The 18,816-nt window shown below is 45.5% G+C and overlaps 1 protein-coding gene across 2 annotated transcripts in view; it reads left to right on the top strand.

Annotated features, from left to right (window-relative positions):
• The window catches only part of LOC147890758 (uncharacterized), a 63,316-nt gene that overhangs the window by 15,464 nt on the left and 29,036 nt on the right, over positions 1-18,816 (top strand). Inside the window, exons 4-6 of one of the 2 annotated variants that reach the window (XM_087389360.1) lie at positions 6,548-6,702; positions 13,785-14,047; positions 14,216-14,278. In XM_087389360.1, the coding sequence (XP_087245486.1) occupies positions 6,548-6,702; positions 13,785-14,047; positions 14,216-14,278 (481 nt within the window). The remainder of the gene's footprint in view (positions 1-6,547; positions 6,703-13,784; positions 14,048-14,215; positions 14,279-18,816) is intronic. The other variant, XM_087389362.1, reaches the window with a different exon arrangement.

The following is an 18,816-nucleotide window of genomic DNA, read 5'->3' as shown; positions in this document are numbered from 1 at the left end:
CACAGCCAGCTACACCTCCTCCTTTTGAAGCAAGGCATTCGCGGATATAGACTCCCTTCTGTGGGAGTCTGCGACAGGGCTGCTCTAAGTGAAGCACGACGGGGGAGGAGTGATTTGACACTATCATCCCTTCCAAAATATCGGTGGCTCTCCCTTTGTGCATTGCCCAATCCGCTAGGTAGAATTTGTGAAGTTGCTTTAGCAAACCATCATGCCACCGCTGAGCCAAGGAGAAGCAAAGACTCCCAGCAGAAGTCCAAAGAACTCCGCCTCCCTCCTCTGGTCACGACCACTAATCACAAATGAACTGCTCCCACATGCTCCTCTCGACCACGGGCATTGTTAAGAAGGAAATTCTGTGCTGCTTGTCCTTGAACTCCAAATTACCTCCAACAATTCAAGAGTTGAAATTTGGGAGGCTCTTGGTAAGTTTACCTTCAGAAAGAGGGGCAATGCTATTTGCAAGTAGAGTCATACACATTCTTGATTCCGATCCTGGAGTCACCCAATCGTAAATCAATTCATACTACTCGTCGTGTAATAAGCTCACCCCTGATCGAACAAATCTAAGGCTAGTGCCTAGGATATTAAAATGCAGACCCCTCCCCTCCTGCCTACTATAGGGGATGGCACCTCTGGGTCTCTCCTTGGAAGGAGACGGCGGTGGCATCTGATATCTCTGCCCATCCCACCACATCCCTCTGCAGCTCTTGATGAAGTATTATTTGTTGTGGCTACTACCGCGCACGATCATGGAGTCTATGCATGTTCCAATTCACCATGGTCCAACTCATGCGAAGGGGGATGGAGAACAAGGCCCTCTTATGGGTCTGTACACAATCTTGGATTTTTACGATTTTGGTGGGGGTTTGGAAGGGGAGTGCGATGGCATGACATGCTCAATGCCTACCTTCAGGGCCCACTGCGTCAAGAAGGAGGCATTCGGGGCTGATCACAGCTATTGCAAGGCCCATGCCTCGTCTCTCCAGCGAGAAAGCGAACTAGAAGGTAGCTTTTTTGCCGTGGGATATCCATAACTGCCTCTCTTGGGGTCCCAACCACTCCATCGTGCTTGAACATTTGGTCACTCATCATAAGATCAAAGAGCACGGGGCTCTTCTACGGAAGCAAAGTTGAAACCCTAGAATGGACGAGAGGGGGTGCCCACTGCTTCAATAGAATTTACCTTTCAGGGCCGCAGGATCAAGACCATTATCTCCATGGCGAGGGGGTAATCATCTGAGATGTCCAGGTAATTTCAGGATCCAAACCTCTAAGTCTCTCTCAGGTCTATCCTGTATGAGACCTCGGACCTAGAAGTTGAGAGAAGGAATCAACTGTCTCTGCTGTTAGCTCCGAGGGAGCTGCATGGTGTGTTGGGAGAGGACAGGGTTAGAATTGAGAGGAAGGGAATGAAGCTGTGCCTTTGCTTGCAAGCTTAGGCATAAAGAAGTTCGAGTCTTTGGCGGGTTGTGCAGCAGGAGGATGTGTCAGCAGAACTGAGCAGAAATGTAGAGAGAGAACAAACCTCACACACACATACAAAATAGGAGAGGAAGAAAGAGATGAGAGAACTGCAAGTGATTTCAGGAAAAACTCCCGCTTGGTGGGGAAAACCTCTGCTCTATATATGGCTGAACTGCTCCACTGCTGAGATGAAATGAGAGGAAAGGAGGGGGGCCTATATATAGCCCCACCCCTTCCCCTAGTCGGCTGTAGTAGGCTGGCCGACCCCCTGCTCTAGGGGCGTGGTCTTGTCCCTAGGTGGGCCGACCTTGTCTGGGCTCTATAAGGGCTGTAGCCCCTGCCATCAGGTCCGACTGGACTGCTTTATGATGGGCTGCAAGGGGCCCACATGAGGGGGCAAACCTGCTGCAAACACCCCCGACCAACAGGCTCTAGGGGGCCGACCCCTGCCGTACATGAGGCCCCCCCCTCATGGGCTGCACACGGTCACAAAAGGGGCTGCTCCCTTGCCTGAAACAGGCCAACCCAAGGCAGACAGGTGGCAGACCAGCAGGTTGGCCCACCTATGCACATAATTGGGCCCATTGGGCTGGGGCTGCCGCATAAAAAGGGGTCCACGAAGGCCCTCTAGAAGACTTGCCTCTTTCATCACCATCTAGGCTCCCATGTGGGAACAAGAGGGTCAAGAAGGTCCTCCAGCCTCCAGGCGGGCAGATCTACACCCTACCCTACTCTACCCTCACTGGGGGGGGGTGGGCACAGCCACGACAAGGCCGTCTCTCTGTACCCTATCCTAATCTCTCTGGGTAGGCACACCCACAAAGCAAGGGCCCTCTCTCTAGTTGACATCAGGAGATGTTGACCTCCAACACCCCTCTCAGCTCTTGGATGGAACATGTGCGCCAAGGAGTGGGTGTACCTTTGGAACAATTGGAGGAATCCGTCGTGTGATATTCCATAGCTGAAGACCGCCATAGGTATTGTCGAAGAAGTCCCCTCTTGGCATGATTTGCCTCAGCACAATCACTGGAAGCCTGGTACTGTTGCTCCTAGGCCACAGAGGCTAGATACACTCCTTTGGTCCGGTATTGGTACAATAATCCAACTGGTTCAACTGGTACATCAATCCAACTAGTCCAATTAGAACATCTGGTCCAACTAGAACATCAATCCAATTGGTCTAACTGGAACAATAATCGAATTGATACTGTGCGCGGTGCAAGGTCTGCTTCCCTGCATGGGCACTTGTATCTCAAAGCTATGCAGCCTCTTGTGAAGTCCCCTTTCAAGTCCAAATTTGTACATTATCCTCAGATCGATGAACTTCAGTGCTCCAATAACAATGGACATATAATAGCTCACAACGATTTATCTACTGTGTCTGGATTCCGGCCTTGGCGATCAATTGACCCTTCCGGATCTGTAGCAGCTCATTCGACAATAGCTACAACAGAACACATGAAACCCCCTTTGCCACCTGAGTTAGCGGCAACAACTCCTCATGGTTGGAGGTCTTGCTTGAAAGCTTGCCTCGATCAACAATTCCTTAGCCACTACACGTCTGGCAGGTACCGCTGCCACTAACAGGCAAGCAATCCTCCACAGGATCTAGAAAGCTTGCTAGCAGCGCATCCTGTCGCATGCCACTAGAAGATTGGAATGAACGTCATAGTGGCGGTAGCACTGTCTTGTTGGTTACAGGTCCCCTCACTACTCCTTTGAGGATACCTCCGTCGATAATGACCTTTCTAGCCACATCGGATACATGCACGTGACTCCTTGAGTGCTTCCCGTTCCTCAACTATCAACTTCTTTGTCCTTACTGCTCAGTTGCCAATCACAGGTACGATTTACAAATCTCTCCTCTTGGTCAAGCACCATTGGGACCAGTTCCTCCGAGGTCAACGTGTTCATCCTTCCACTGGTTATCAAAGACGAATGGAATGCACCATACTGAGAGGATAGCTAGGATAGTGGAGTTATGGCCATGTCCTTGAAAGATATATGCTTCCCTGCTTGGAGGATTCTTGCTGAAGTTCCCATAACTTGTTGATATGCTCCCTCATCAATAAAGATTTCTTGGGATCCAACAATCTCATCTGGACTTCCAGGGAAACCCTCTTCATGGGAGAGGTTTGATTGTATAGGGACGCCAAGTGCTCCCACATACTCTTGGCCACCGCCATGTGCTTCACGCGATTAATCACTTGAGGAGCACAATTCAGAAAGATAAATGACCTTACCCTTGCATTGAGACGGTCCTAGAGCTGAGACAGGGTCTCGGCCTCCTTCTGCTCTAGGATCCCAAGGTTGGACGCAAGGGAGCCTAGCAACTCCCACCAAAATGAAGTCACCAGATCATATGATAGTTGACTGTAGCATAGATTCCATCATGACCCGCCAAACACCGTAATTGAGTCCATCCAATTGACGTTGATCGGGAACGTGCACAAAACTGTAATTTTTGCCTTGCTTTGTGCCATCTCAGTCAGGGTCGACATGTGGGAGTGAAGAGGGAATGAAACTGAGAAGAGAGGGTGGATGGGATAGGAGAAGAGGGGATGCATGACAAGAAGGGGAGAAGAGGGTTGGATATGGTGATGAAGAGGCTGTGAGCCTACAAGACCTTCACACCTCGCCGTCCCACCCTTGAGAAAACCTCCCTTTGAATCTGAAAGCACCCTTCAAAGTCTGTGTACCTTCCTTGACTCCCAAACAGTCCATACCTCACACAATTCTCCTCACGAACACCTCTGAACAATAGCCCTAAACCTCTTCTTTGTTTGCTGGCTCAACACTCCCTCCACACCTCAGGTCTCTAGCCAACCATGGCTTTGATACCATGTGAGAAGTGCAGCGGAACTGAAGAGAAATGGATAGAGAGAGCAAACCTCACACACACACAAAACAGGAGAGGGAACTGCAAGTGATCTCAGGAAAAACCCCCATCTGGTGGGGAAAACCTCTGCTCTATATATGGCTGAACTGCTTCACTGCTGGGATGAAATGAGAGGAAAGGAGGGGGGCCTATATATAGCCCCAGCCCCTCCCCCAGTCGGCTGTAGTAGGCTGGCCAACACCCTGCTCTAGCGGCCGACTCCTGTCCCTAGGTGGGCCGACCTGGTCTGCCCCATAAGGGGCTTCTCCAAGGCCCTATAAGGGCTGTAGCCCCTGCCATCAGGTCCAACTGGACTGCTCCCCCATCCTGCCCTATAGGATGGGCTGCAAGGGGCCATATGAGGGGCAAACCTCCTGCAAACACCCGCGACCAGCAGGCTCTAGGGGAGCCGACACCTGCCCTCATGAGGGGCCCCCTTAAGGGCTGCACACGGCCACAAAAGGGGCTGCTCCCCTGCCTGAAACAGGCTGACCCAAGGCAGATAGGTGGCCGACCAGCAGGTCGGAGCCCACCTATGCACATAACTGGGCCCATTGGGCTGGGACTGCTACATAACAAGGGGTCCACGCAGGCCCTCCAAGAGACTTGCGTCACTATCCAGGCTTCCATGTGGGAACAAGCGGGTCAAGAAGGTCCTCCAGGTGGGCAGATCTACACCGTTCCCTACTCTACCCTCACGGGGGGCGGGCACACCCACAAGCAAGGCCCTTTCTCTCTAGAGTGACATCAGGAATGTTGACCTCCAACAAAGGAAGCATGAGAGCTCTCTGCAACAATTGGGGGGGGGAGGGGGAGAAGGGGCGGGCGTAGGATGGGTGGTAAGGGGGGCCACCTGTTGCGCAAAGGAGCCAGTGGGAAGGGACAAGTGCGATGGTGGAGAGGAAGGGGGTGGGTGGGGGAGGAGCGGAAAGATCTGGGGGGGGGGGGCTAAGGGGGTTGGGTGTATGGGAGGGACGAGAGGGATAGGTAAGGCGGCCTCTCGTGTGTCTTGCCTTTATGAAGCGGCTTGAGTACTCTGGGCCTTTGCCTCTGGTGGCTTTGCTGGGAGGGCAAATAAGATCTCTCTGTTAGTAGTCCAGCGATGTCATGAGGGCACTCTAATTGCTTGCTTCCCTGAGTTGGGGGATTTGGTGCAAGGCCTTAGCTCGCTTATTGGTGCTAGTGGGCTCGCCGTCTGCGGTTCTCCGGGGTTCTCTTGCGTAGCTTCTTCTAAATCACCCTAGTCTAGGGCCCCGTAAAAGCCTCCACCAAAGGGATCCGAGACTCGTGCTGCTGCTTGGCTGGCTGCTGAGATCTGTCCTCATGCTGTTTTCCCTAGCGAGGCTGCGAGAGAGGGGGTGTCTGACCTGCCCCCCTAGGAGAGGCCCTTGCCAAGTGGCCCATCTACTTGCAACAAAGGCATTGACCTAGAAGGCCAAAAACCTCAACCCTTTGTCGAAGCTCCCCCCCGTCTAGTGTCTTGAGGAAGATCTCATCCGGTGGAGTCTCAAGGGACTCAACGATCACCCTAATGCGAGGGACCCCACCATCTGTCAAAGTGAAAGTGGCTGTGGTTGATGGGGACTCGAGCAGTGTGCCAAAACACCCAGTGATGGATGATTTGTGAGACTCTGCTCCTCCTGCAGGAGAAGGGAAACAAGCTGGTCGGAAGTATAAGTGTTGGGATTGCCCATGGCAACCAACATCAATTTAGTAGCAAACCCCAGGTAGGAATCAGGAAGTCCATTGAGTGTCGTGGACACTACCTGAGCATCTGAATCCACATTAATGAGCTGCTCTTGAAAATCCTTGATTTTTGTGATGTATGCATCCATGCTGTCCCCCTCTTCCATTTTAACATTCCCCAATTGCCTGCGTAAGAAAGCAATATGTTGCATGCATCACCATATCTTGGGATCTAGTGGACATGCTTGATGAAAATGCAGTTTTCTTCTCAGATATTGTGCACAATTCCAAGTGGGAAGTACTAGATAACAAGCAATGTGAATAGCAAGTATTGTGGAAGTATGCATAAGGTACAATCTCATGCGCTAATTAGATGCTTTTGAGTTGTGCTTGTCTTCATGGATTTGAGTAGATTGCTTGACTCTAGTTTTTGCAATAACTATTTTGCTAGTTCTTATGGCGTGTTTAGATGTAGAATTAATCTTTGCATCAACTGATTGTAATGTCTCTTATCAGAATATCTATGCCGCCCACATACGTTGTACACCTGGGCAATAGCAAAGAGCTAACTGAGGCATCCAAAGATATTTTAGTACGAAGAATATTGCGGGAACACGTGCGGGAATCTCTTGGTTTACGTCAAAATGATATTGTATTCGGTATCATTAACAGTAAGTACTCTTTTCTATGTTTCTCTTTCTATATTGTATTCGGTATCATTAACAGTAAGTACTCTTTTCTATGTTTCTCTTGCTGAGAGTTTTGTACTACCACTTTTATTGGATCTTTTGCTTTTGATCTCGTGGCATCTGGGTTGTTTGGTTATTTGGAATGCCATACCATCTCGATTTGTTTCTCATTTCTACTTATATTTTTGTATGAAATGCTTCGATAGAATCATGTGAAGCCAAATCAAATATGCTAAACGATCTACGCAGAAGAGATTTGTGGCTGGGCCTACTTTTTAATAGCCACCTTAGGAGAATTTGGTTGGAAAATGATTAGCTCAAAGCTTCATTGAGTTTTCAAGCAGTGCCTAAAACTCCGAAATCTTAAAAGTATCTAAAGGCTTTGTTCTTTCGCCCATGCCATGTGCATCACACTGCATGATTCTAGACACCAAGGACAGTGAACAATAATGCTTCACAATAGTATCCTTCTCTTTATAGAACTCAATAAATTTTGTTGATGTATATTCTCCCCCTTTATTTGAATGGAGGGCCTTAACATGCAGTTTGGTTTTCAACCATAGCAATGAAATCCTCAAAGTACTTAAGGGTCTGATACTCCTCCAGGAAGTACACCCATATCTTCCTGAAATAATCGTCTATGAATGTCAGGAAGTAAACTTACTAATTTGATATTCAGAGGACCACAAAGGCCAGAGGACCACAAATGTTAGAGGACCATCTGGCCTCCTACTAATTTGATATTCAGAGGACCACAAAGGTCACAATATATTAATTCAAGAATATCATTTTTTCTGGAACCTTTCTTTGGGAAATTTTCACAGCTGTGCTTTCCCACCTTTGCAAATCATCTTCTCTTATTGAAGGTGAGGCAAGCCTTTTACAAAACCTTTCTTATTCATGAGAACTAGGTTGTGCATGTTCATGTGGCCAAACCTTTCATGCCACATCATTTCTTTCCTGTTCAGTTGAGGATGTAGGCTTTATGGTGATTATAGATGATGTCGATTTATAAAGACCTTCTTCCTCAATTCCCTTGGCTGTGATTTTCAAATCACCAGCCTTGTCTCAAATGAGACATTTAGTTAATGGCACTAATAGATGGAAGGTTTTTCTTCAGACTTGAAACACAAAACATTATGTATGTTCCATACATTAAAACAGATAGAAGGTTTTTCTTCAGACTTGAAACATAAAACATTATGTATGTCCCATACATCTTTATTTGGTGTTTGTATTGGTATATTACCAATACCTTTATTTGATGTAGTTGGACTCTCCTTGTTCTACATGGTCATTATCACTTTTCTCTAGACTCTTCGGTCTTTTGGAGATCTTTTAATAAACTTTCTTAATTGGTTTTGAGGTAGCTAAGACTTTCTTAGAATCACTAGTTTGGCACAGAGCCACTTTTGCGGTGTCTTTACCACTAGGTTTAGACCCACGTTTAGCCACATCTGCCATTTTCGTTCAAATACTCAGAAGCAACGTGGCCAATCTCCTTGTAGTAAAAGCAAGTTCCTTTCTTCTTTGTGTCATTTCCATCGTGATGATCTTTATTATCATATTGACACTAAAAAGTAAAGGTCTGTATTGGTTAAGGGGTAAGTCTGGGTTTCTGATTTTGGCGTCTATTTTTAGCCATAAAGGTTGTATCGTCCCCATCACCTAACATCTTGCTCTGCCTTTCTTTTGGTTTCCTCAGTGATGAGGTAACCATGTGGCTGAGTTAAAGAAAGAGTATTCTCTTTGTACAAGAGTGTGGTGACAAAATTGCCCCACGAGTCTGGAAGACTGTTGAGAAGAAGATCGACTAGCTGTAGATCAAGCATCATCTTACTATGCATTGCTAGTTGATCTATTAGGTCTTTGAGCTCATCCACATTTTGACCCTCTGGCATTCTAAGCCTACTCAACTGCCTTTTATTGACTAAGGCTTTTTGCATACTAGCATCTTTGTAGGTAGTTTCTAATATCTTCTTTTTAGGTTTCTGACAATAGAGGAAATGTTATCCTTGATGCTCAGATTGAGGAGATTATGAGCCTGTTGGCTTTTCTCATCGTATTCCAGAGACTATATGAGTGCGGTGTGTGCTTGAATAGGACAGATCAATTAAATAAAGTAAAGGCACCTAAGCAAATGATCGATACCTTCTAATGAAAGCACAACTGAACTGGATACCAAATAGAAATAATGCTTTAAGCCGTTGCCTCTATTTGAAGGCAACTAGGAGTGATGATGATGGTCCCTCTCGAACCCAAAACCATTCCAAGAAGCTGGTGCTCTTCTCTCAATGTGATAGGAGCTCTTGGTTGTCATAAGCACTTTTCTCATTGTGAGAGCATGAGAGATGATTACACGAGGGTAGCTTGGTAAAATAGGGCCCATGTAATACAACTACACAATGCGTATTGCCCCTCTTTGTGAGGACATAGGATCAACCAAGCATTGAACCAAGGTAAACAAAGGCAAGAAGCTAGTTCTCTATGATAACACAGATACACACAATCACGGTGTATCTTTACAAGCCCTCAAAGTGAGGTGCTTGTGGACATCAATGAGTGACAAAAGTGCCTCAAAACAGTGAGACTCAAGAAAAAAATCTGATGGCGAGGCTTTAAATGCCTTATGACCACTGGAAACAATGGATTACTTTGAGTGAGGTTGATGGTACCCGCAGTTGTTTTTTGCTGAGAAAAGAGCCTGCAAGGGTCAAAATCAGAATTCCGAAATCTGTTGATGGGAAAAATGTATTTCCCCTCGATGAAAATGTTTCCATCGATCTTCTAGCTTGTTTTCTGATTTCTCTGCAGCTATGAATTCTCTTCTTGCAAAAGAAAATGAAAGGTGCTGTGAAGTACTCTTTTCTGCTCTTCGTTTACTGCAGATGCTTACATCATCATAGAGATATTCCACTACACACGATTGTTGATGATCACAGGAATGCAAATACCTTTGCAAGGCTGGCTGCTGCTGCTGTTAGACCTTCCTGCTTGGACACCCAGGCCTCAAAGGCCTTTAATTTTTGCTAGTATACAGAACGGCAACGAAGGCATAGAGACTTCTGATACTACAGATCGTTCATAATTGTTGATGGTGTTTCCACACTTCAGTTCCATTGGTTTTTGTTTGCTTGCAGGTGTCTTTGCAGGACCTTGCCGCTACATGATCCATGCATGATCCGTTAGCAGATGCAGATTTTGTTAGTGAAGCTCTGCCGTCACTTGATTTCTCCATTATTTCAAATCTCCATCACCACTACCTACATCAGCAGATCGTCCGCTGAAATCATCATTTAAGGGCTGTTTGCCCTTTTACACGTACAAAGCTTCTTTAGCGGCCTTTAAATTTATTTGATTCTCTTTTCTTGCTACTTCGGATCACAATTGTTGTCCACTATTTTGATGCATGTACACTGCAACCTGTAGATAAGATTATGCAAGTCTTCTTGTTACGCTCAAGTTGAGGCAACATGACCTCGGAAGGGTCAGTAGACATTTTCCTTTGTAAAGGATCAATGTTTGTATTATATTTATTTGGGCTTCATGTAAATGGTCAAAGGGGTTAATGTCAAGGTCCTTGATGAGGGTGACAAGGCACTGACTAGATGGGTCTAAGCCTATGGGTCTTAAATGCATTAAGTGGGAAATGTGCCCAGGGGCAAGTGAATAAATTGATATCCCAAGAGAGGGGTAGTAAATATGCATTTAAGAGGTACCCTAGAATGAAGACATGTGGCATTCTAGATCCATCTAGGGAATTGGGGCTTGGTGGAATATGCAAGCTTGTGGCTGTGTTGAGAGTTTGCTGTCACCGAGAATTGGTTGGGAGGAAAATTGAGTGCCTGCCCCGTGATTGATCGTTGACTAGGGAGAATTGAACATGTTGTAGGTTTAGTGATTTTTACATTGGGATCAGAGCCATACGGATGTTATGATAGGTTGTCGTGATAAAGAAAGCGAAGGGTCTTTGGTGTTTGCTTCACTGTAAAGTTGAGAAATATAAGCAGTCGTTAAGGAATCGATCGAGGACAGAGCATGTTATCAAGCTGCAAAGCTGTTGGATCTCGGATCGCTTTTCAGGATCTGCATACATATGGTCTCGTGAAGCGAGATTTCTTTTGGCCAAAAATGAAAAAACATATTCATGAATATGTGACACATTGTTTTTCGTGTCAAGTAAGTAAGACAGAGTGGGTGAAGCCACCCGGACTTTTACAACCTTTGGAAATACCACTAGGTAGGTGGGAGAGCATTTCCATGGACTTTATTGTAGGTCTGCCTACGACACATGGTGGATATGATTCTATCCTTGTGGTAGTTGATGGTCTTACCAAGATGGCTCACTTCATTCCAACTAGAGAGTCTGTTAGTGCCCCGCAAGTGGCAGATTTATTTATTAAACATATATTTCATTTGCATGGATTACCCAAATCCATAATGTCAGACAAGGATGTCAAATTTACTAGTCAATTTTGGACTGCAGTGTTTGAGACACTAAAGATTGAGTTGGGAATGAGTACTGGGGATCATCCGGAAATGGATGGTCAGACAGAAAGAATCAACCAAATTTTAGAGGATATGCTTAGAGCATATGTTTCATTGACGTAACATACGTGGGACAAATGGTTGCCGTTGTTAGAATTTGCCTACAATGATAGAAAACATTCCTCTACAGGGTTCAGTCCGTTTAAGCTGAACTATGGTTATAGACCAACAAATCCAACTACAGTTGGAGTACCTCAGAAAGTGCCTAGTGCCGTGAACTTTGTGGTTCAGATGCGGGAGATGCTAGCACTTGCGAGAGCTAACATCTGCCTAGAGCTAAGGCATATGCGGATGAAAACAGATCCGTTAGAGAATTTAAGGAAGGAGAAAAAGTTTTTCTCAGAGTTCCTTCGCACTCTAAGTCTTTGACTGCAGGAGAGTGTGCTAAGTTATCACCCCGATATTATGGGCCATGGTTAATTCTAAAAAGAATAGGCAAGGTGGCCTATAAATTAGAATTACCATAGGGTTGTAAGGTGCACCCAGTGTTTCATGTTCTCGTTTAAAGAAAATTTTGCATACAGGTGACTCACTAATCGAGGGTGTTGTTTTGTTTCAGGAGATAGAGGATAATGTAGGATGCAAACCAACAAGAATCTTGGACCGAGGAACAAAGCAAGTATGCAATCGGAAGATACCCATGGTGTTGGTTGCATGGCATGGCTTGCCTCTATCAGAAGCTACCTGGGAATTCATATACCAGTTACGGAGAGTATTCCCAGACTTTATCATTGAGGACGCTGATGCCTGAAGAGGGAAGGAAGGCTTCATGTAAATGGTCAAAGGGGTTAATGTCAAGGTCCTTGATGAGGGTGACAAGGCACTGACTAGATGGGTCTAAGGCTATGGGTCTTAAATGCATTAAGTGGGAAATGTGCCTAGGGGCAAGTGAATAAATTGATATCCCAAGAGAGGGGTAGTAAATATGCATTTAAGAGGTACCCTAGAATGAAGACATGTGGCATACTAGATCCATCTAGGGAATTGGGGCTTGGTGGAATATGCAAGCTGGAGCCTTCACGTAATGTGGCTATTTTGAGAGTTTGCTATCACTGAGAGTTGGCTGGGAGGAAAATTGAGTGCCTGCCCCGTGATTGATCGTTGACTAGGGAGAATTGAATAGGTTGTACGTTTAGTGATTTTTACATTTCTCGATGCAAATAATGTTAGAATATAAAGTCAAGTGTGAGGGTGTCCTACAGTTCTGTAGGTGTGAAGGTGTCCTAGAGTCCTGGAGTTAGGTGAGTTAGGTGTGTGAGGTGGAGGCTAGTGATCTCACCTGTGATGTTAGAAGATGAGGCTTCCCAGCCTATAAAATGGGCATTGTACTTCATGTTATCTATCAATCACATCAAGTTGTTATGTGCCCCATATCCATTTCCATCATTTGATTGCTCCTTGGTTCCTTCATGTGGTATCAGAGCCAGCCATGTTTCTTCCTGACTCTCCCTTGTTGAAGTGTGCTCACTCTCCTCTTTCTGCGTGCTATCTTCCTTGATGCTGCGCCATTCTACTCGCCATTTCCTCCTCATTCTTCTCACCACCTTCCTTCTCTTTTTGCCTGTCATCCCTTGTACTCTTCTGCCCTGATGAAGCTATAGCTGTCTAGTCTTGGTCACTAATCCAGCTGTGCACGCCATTGTCCATTGCTGTCTTTCATGGAGATAGCTTCGATCCTGTCCAAGAAAGCTTCAAGTTTGATGGGCGACACCTTTGCATGACCATCTCTGGAAAGATTTAAGCATTGACGTTTCTGCTCAAGGCTAGATATGGGAAGCTCAGACGGCATGCTTGATGTTGGGTCATCGCTATTGATCATCGGACGAGTGTGGACAGCAGAATAAAGATGGATTGCAATCGCAAAGCACATCTATCTCTGCTCTAGTAATCTGCATCGTCAATCAGAACAAGGCGCTCCTTATCATAGCAGATGCAGCAGCAATTGCTTTGTGGGCAGCGTACTCATTTTTTTGCACAATTTCCAGCACAAGTTCTACAGGTTATCAGCGTACTCCACCTCTAGATATCAGCGTACATTTCAGATACCATGCAGGAGAAAACATTCATACACGAAGTTGCGCATCTCTGTTGAAGGCGCCGCTGGGATTGAAGCTCCCCCTTGAAAGCATAAAATGTCACCCAGTTGAAGTTGATTACCTTCAGCTTCTCTCTTCTTGATTTTGCCCTCTTCTCCTCTGGAGTGCTGGGGAGTTATTGTGAATCACAGTCGTTTGCTTCATCATCATGACACAGGGTGCATATTTCTTTGTTTCTTTTATTAACTTTATAATCAGAGTGCAATCTGTTATGTGTTTCAAGGTATCCATTAATTGGGGTTCTGAAGAACTTTGCTGGATCATGTCTTTTTGCTTTAGTATCGTCGCAGAGGGTGAATACTGACTTTTGTTCTCATCAGTGGTTGTTTTATTTATTAAGCCCTTTTTTTTCCTTTTTATATTTTCAGTATGTATTTGTATATGGCTTCGTCACAGAGTTAATGCCTTAAAGAAATGTAGGTGTGTCACGAGGGAAGGGCCAGGATTTGTTTCTCAAATCCCTGTATGAAGCAACTCAAATGATCAAGGACATTTCCCAGCAGCCACAGGGAACTCTACATGCTGTAGTGGTGGGGTGTGACATGAGTGCTAATAAATATGAAGTAGAGCTAAGAGACTTTGTGAAGAAGCAGCAAATTGAGCATTTGGTGCATTTTGTCAACAAGACTATGAATGTGATACCGTATCTGGCAGCCATCGATGTACTAGTTCAGAACTCGCAGGTTAGTACTTCAGAAGCTTCCATGTTACCAGCAATTGCCAAATAAATCCTACCCGTATGGATGGTTAAAAAAAAAAAAAAAAAACTCAAGACTTTGCTGTTCCTCATTATCCTATAAGCATGGATGACTATAACTTAGCTAAAATTTCCCACATTGTTTGCAAGTCAGGCTCGGGGTGAGTGTTTTGGGAGAATTACAATAGAAGCCATGGCATTCCAACTGCCTGTATTGGTAAGCTTTATATTGTCGAAAATTTCTGATTATTAGACAAAAATTTACTGAAGTGAGCTTGTTGTGGTTTGTTTAGACTCCTTTGTGCTGAAAAGAATGAGTCAATTTCTTTCTTGGTCTGCAAAAGAATTAAAGCATCACACGTATCAGCAGAGATATTAACTCTTTCAATGCACTGGATTTCCAACCTTCCCCAATAATCTTAGATGCCCCACGCATCACAGTGGAGTAGTTTCGTGTATGTCCTAATTATTTTCCTTTCAAAGCTGAGAGGTGTGTTAGTCATTCAGCTTGAGAGCTCCACTCTTGCCGCACCCTATTGTAACCCGTCATCCTCTCCTTCTGCCTTCCTGCCGTTTCTTTCTCTGTTTCGACCTCTTCTCCGCTTGGGTACCTTTCTTGCTCGTGCCTTTCTCTGCCCGTACTTTTCTTTCTCCTTTGGGCTTCATCTCAGCCCTGCTTCTTTGGGGGCTTTCCTTTCCCCGCCTGGCCTCCCTTTGCTTTCACACCAGCACTCTTCCTTCTGCCAAGGCCCCTTCCACCTGGCCTTCTTTACTCCACTCAGCCATCCCAGGTTCCCCGGCTTTGCCCCATCTGCCCTGTGGTTTGCTTTGCAGCAGCTGTTTTGGGCTTTCCTCAGACCATTTTTGGGAAGGGTTCACCCCTCACCCCTCCTTCAGCTGGTGCTTGGTCTCATGTCACAATTCCACCTTCCTGTTTTGTCTCTTCAATTCTGCCTGGTTTGGGCCATCCTTTGGTTGGGTGGGAGGTCTTTTCACCCACCCACTCCTCTCTATTTTCCCTCTTTGAATTTGATCCCCATCCTGTTTTCGCTTTTTTGGGCTTTGTCTTGCCTTACAACAGCCAGGTGACTCTTGGGGTAGGCTTGTCTTTAGTCCTTCCTTCTCCCTCATTTGCCAACCCTCCTACATTCTTCTTGCTCTCCTGCAGGTAGAGGACAGACCGATCGTATTAAAGGATGGGAAGTGGTACAGGAGGGATAACTCTTATTTGGTCCGAGACAGGTGCCTGTTGACACACTTGCCTATGGTGGCGGGGTCTATAAGACTCAAAGGACCGAGACCTTGCACCATTTGGAACTATAATGGCACCTTGTCGTCAGAGCTAGGGAACGTCTCGAAGTCATACACAAGGCAAGGTATTATTGTCTTTTACATAGAGACACACTAGAACCTGGAGCGCCACTACTACCGGTCTACCGATATACGTGGGAGGCATACACAAGACAAGGTACTGTTTTTTACACATATTCCCCCTTGAGCCCAGAGGGCCACTACTACCGTTCTACGGATACCCGTGGGAGTTGGCCTATTTTTTACCAGACTAGAGAGACATGCAGGGTAGGTGGAGTAGCAGTTCTATACCGATCATTGTTGAAAATTGGAAATCCCACTAGAGGGTATCCCGCAGGAGCGGAAGACTGATAGATGAGCCCATGAATTACACGTGGAAGCGTTTCACCACGGAATCGAACTTCATTCATTGTGTGCACTTCACTATCATAGATGTGTGTGTGCAAGCCAAAATAGGCAATGCATCCAAGACAAATATAGAAGGAACACTTATATATTTCCATCCGTCCATAAACTGGACACAATACAAAAGGAGATGCAGAGTCCCACCCTCTGATCTTACCAAAATGGCCTCCTACTATCTGCCTGGCACCTCTAGATCTTTGAGCCCGCATGCTCCTGTGAAAGAAAGAAAGAAAGAAAGAAAGTTTATTAAAGTCTTCGGAAGACCGATGGGTCTATGAGACTGTGAAAAACCTGGTGCAATGAGCTGTGGTGGTGGAGCTACTAAACGAGCATCCACACCAATGCAAAATGCAAAAAATGCAGAATGGTAGGACTAAGTCCTAAGTACTGTTAGAATTATTATTATATTCTAGTTGTGACCAATGTAATGTAATAAGTAGGTTAGGGGTACTTTTCCCTCCTTTGAGGTTTTCCCCTCTAATTAGAGTTAGTTCACTAACTACGGTTAGTGAAGGATAAGGTTTTGTCACTTAGACAAAACCTTTCCCTCTTCTTGTATTACTTCACTTCATCTATGGCAAACCGACGTTGAGCTCTCTTGCTCTCTCACTCTCCTCTTTCTGACATTTGGTATCAGAGTAGCAAGACCTTGCTCCTAGCTTCCTGCCCAGCTCCCTGCTCCTTGCCCGCAATCTCTTCCTGCTCCAAGCACCTTGCTCGCAGCTCCCGTCTGTACAATTTGTACGGACTGATTTCGTACAGCCATATAGCAGCCCACGCTGCTGTCTGTATGCCCATACTAGCGACGAAGCTCCAGCCATACAACATGTTGTACATCAGCCCGTGAACAGGCCCGTACAACTTTTGTGGGATGTTTCGTACGTTCGTACCACGCCCAGCTGCCCTGCGCCGTACTGTAGTTCCTATGCAGTACTAGTAGTCTAGTTGTGTACCGTCCGTACTTGTAGGTGTACATGTGCGCACAAGCAGCCGTACAACGTCCGTACGTTGTTCGAGTTTGCTGTCCGTACATTTGCCATACAACCACACGTGTAGTCCATACCTGCCATCCGTACAGTACTTGCGCAGCCAGCCGTACAGTCCTGCGACAGCCAGCCGTACAGCCACTCAGCACCAGCCATACTTCTGTACAGCAGCATCTTGTACAATTATCCGCCGTACAATTGTACGAACTATTAGTCGTGTCGTTGCTGTCTGTACAGGATACATCTGTTTTCAGTGATTCCTACAATTCTGTTTTAGCAGATTTTGTTTCGGAGCAGATTTTTTTTGCAGACTATTTGCAAGCAACTGTGCATTTCAGTTTGGGCAGGCTGATTTGAGAAGAAAGTTGGGCATTTTGTTAAATTTGGGGCTTTTGTCAAACTGCCCCAAGTTGTGCTCAATTTCATTTTGAAGCTTGGGGCTTCTATCCATTTTTTGGCACACATTGCAAGCAAATTGCAAAGATTGTCCAAGAATTAGGGCCTTTTGCAGGAGATACTATTTAGGTGAAATTTGGCTCAATTGCAGCTCAGAATTTGGGGCTTTTAGTTTTGCATTGCAATTTCTTGCATCTTTGGGGCTTTCAGGTAATTTGCCCTCTTTTGGATGCAATTTCCTTGAAGAAATTGGGGCTTTTGGCATTCTGATGCAATTTGGCAGTGTACAAGCATTTTGGGACTGTTGCAGTTAATTTTGGACTCATTTTGAGTGACATTGCAGACATTGGCAAATTCTGCAGTTTTTTTTTTGGGGGAAGTTTTGGAGAGATTTGCAGGATAATTGAAGTGCATTCTGAGCCTTTGATAGGCTGTGACAGTATTTGTCACCGTGGGCATTTTTTTTTCTTTGCAGATTTTACTTGTGCATTTTATATCCCAGGAAGGGATTTCACTTGGTCAGTTTGCTGTATTTTTGAGATTATCTGGTGAAAATGGCTCAGAACAACTCAAATGAGGTGTTCGGGGTTCTCACACAGGAGGATAAGTTGGATGGCACCAACTAATCCTTGTGGAGTTTCATGGTTCGCAATATCTTGGTTGGCAGACATCTTTGGGATTATGTCAATGGAGATGAAGCAAGACCAGATACAGCGACTACACCTGTCACTTCTACAGCTGGAGGCAGGGGTAGAGGTACAAATGCAGCACAGGTGGTTGGAGCAGCCGCTTGAGCAGCTCCCACAGCAAAGCAGAAAAGATGGGACTGTGGAGATGCACAAGCTCTTTCAGTAATTTCTCTTTCTATCAAGAGGTTCATTATACCTCATATTCGGCCATGCAAGACATCTATGGCAGCTTGGGAGATACTAGAGAGTATGTTTGTAGCAAGAAATGATGCTAGGGTTTCCTTTCTGAAGCGAGAACTTTCCCATACACATATGGAGGAGGGAGATTCCTTGAATTCTCACCTCACAAAGCTTTAGGACCTCAGGGAACAATTGCTGAATATTGATGAAGTCATTCCGGATTCAGAGATGATCACCACTACTTTGAACTCTCTTCCTGAGTCCTATCTCGATTTCCACACCTCACTGAATTTGTCATTGAGGGGGGGCAGCAATCCTCTCTCCTCGAGTTGGTAGGACCTCTATTGCAGGAAGAACAAACTCGCAAAAATATGGCAACACGGGTTGGCAAGCATGCTATGCTCTCCAAATTCAAGCCCAAGGGTAAAGGGCAGCAAAAGCCACATGCCAATCAGCCCAAACATCAGCATAAAGCTGATTTTGGACAGCCTTCTTATAAGGCAAAGGGTGATACAAATAAGCAGAAAAAGAAGGGCATCTATCATTATTGCACGAAGTCAGGTCATTATGTTGGAGAGTGCAAGAAGCGCATAGCTAAAGAGAAGAAAAGGGATTCTGGTATGGCTGTGTCAGATGCATCAGTTCCACATTCTCATGATGGAGGAGATGTTGCAGCCAACTTGGTTGAAGAGCACCATGCCTTTCTGTCTTGCACTTCAAATTTTTTAATGGGTAGTTTTGATATTACAGCCACTAAAGATGATGACCCATATGCTTTCTTAACTTGC

The sequence above is a fragment of the Dipteris shenzhenensis genome, chromosome 18, assembly GCF_047967505.1.
Source record: "Dipteris shenzhenensis isolate YYH24624 ecotype China chromosome 18, Dip_SZ_1.0, whole genome shotgun sequence".
NCBI classification, from domain to species: Eukaryota; Viridiplantae; Streptophyta; class Polypodiopsida; order Gleicheniales; family Dipteridaceae; genus Dipteris; species Dipteris shenzhenensis.
The sequence above is the reverse complement of the archived record's forward strand: the minus strand, read 5'-3'. Positions and strand labels throughout refer to the sequence as shown.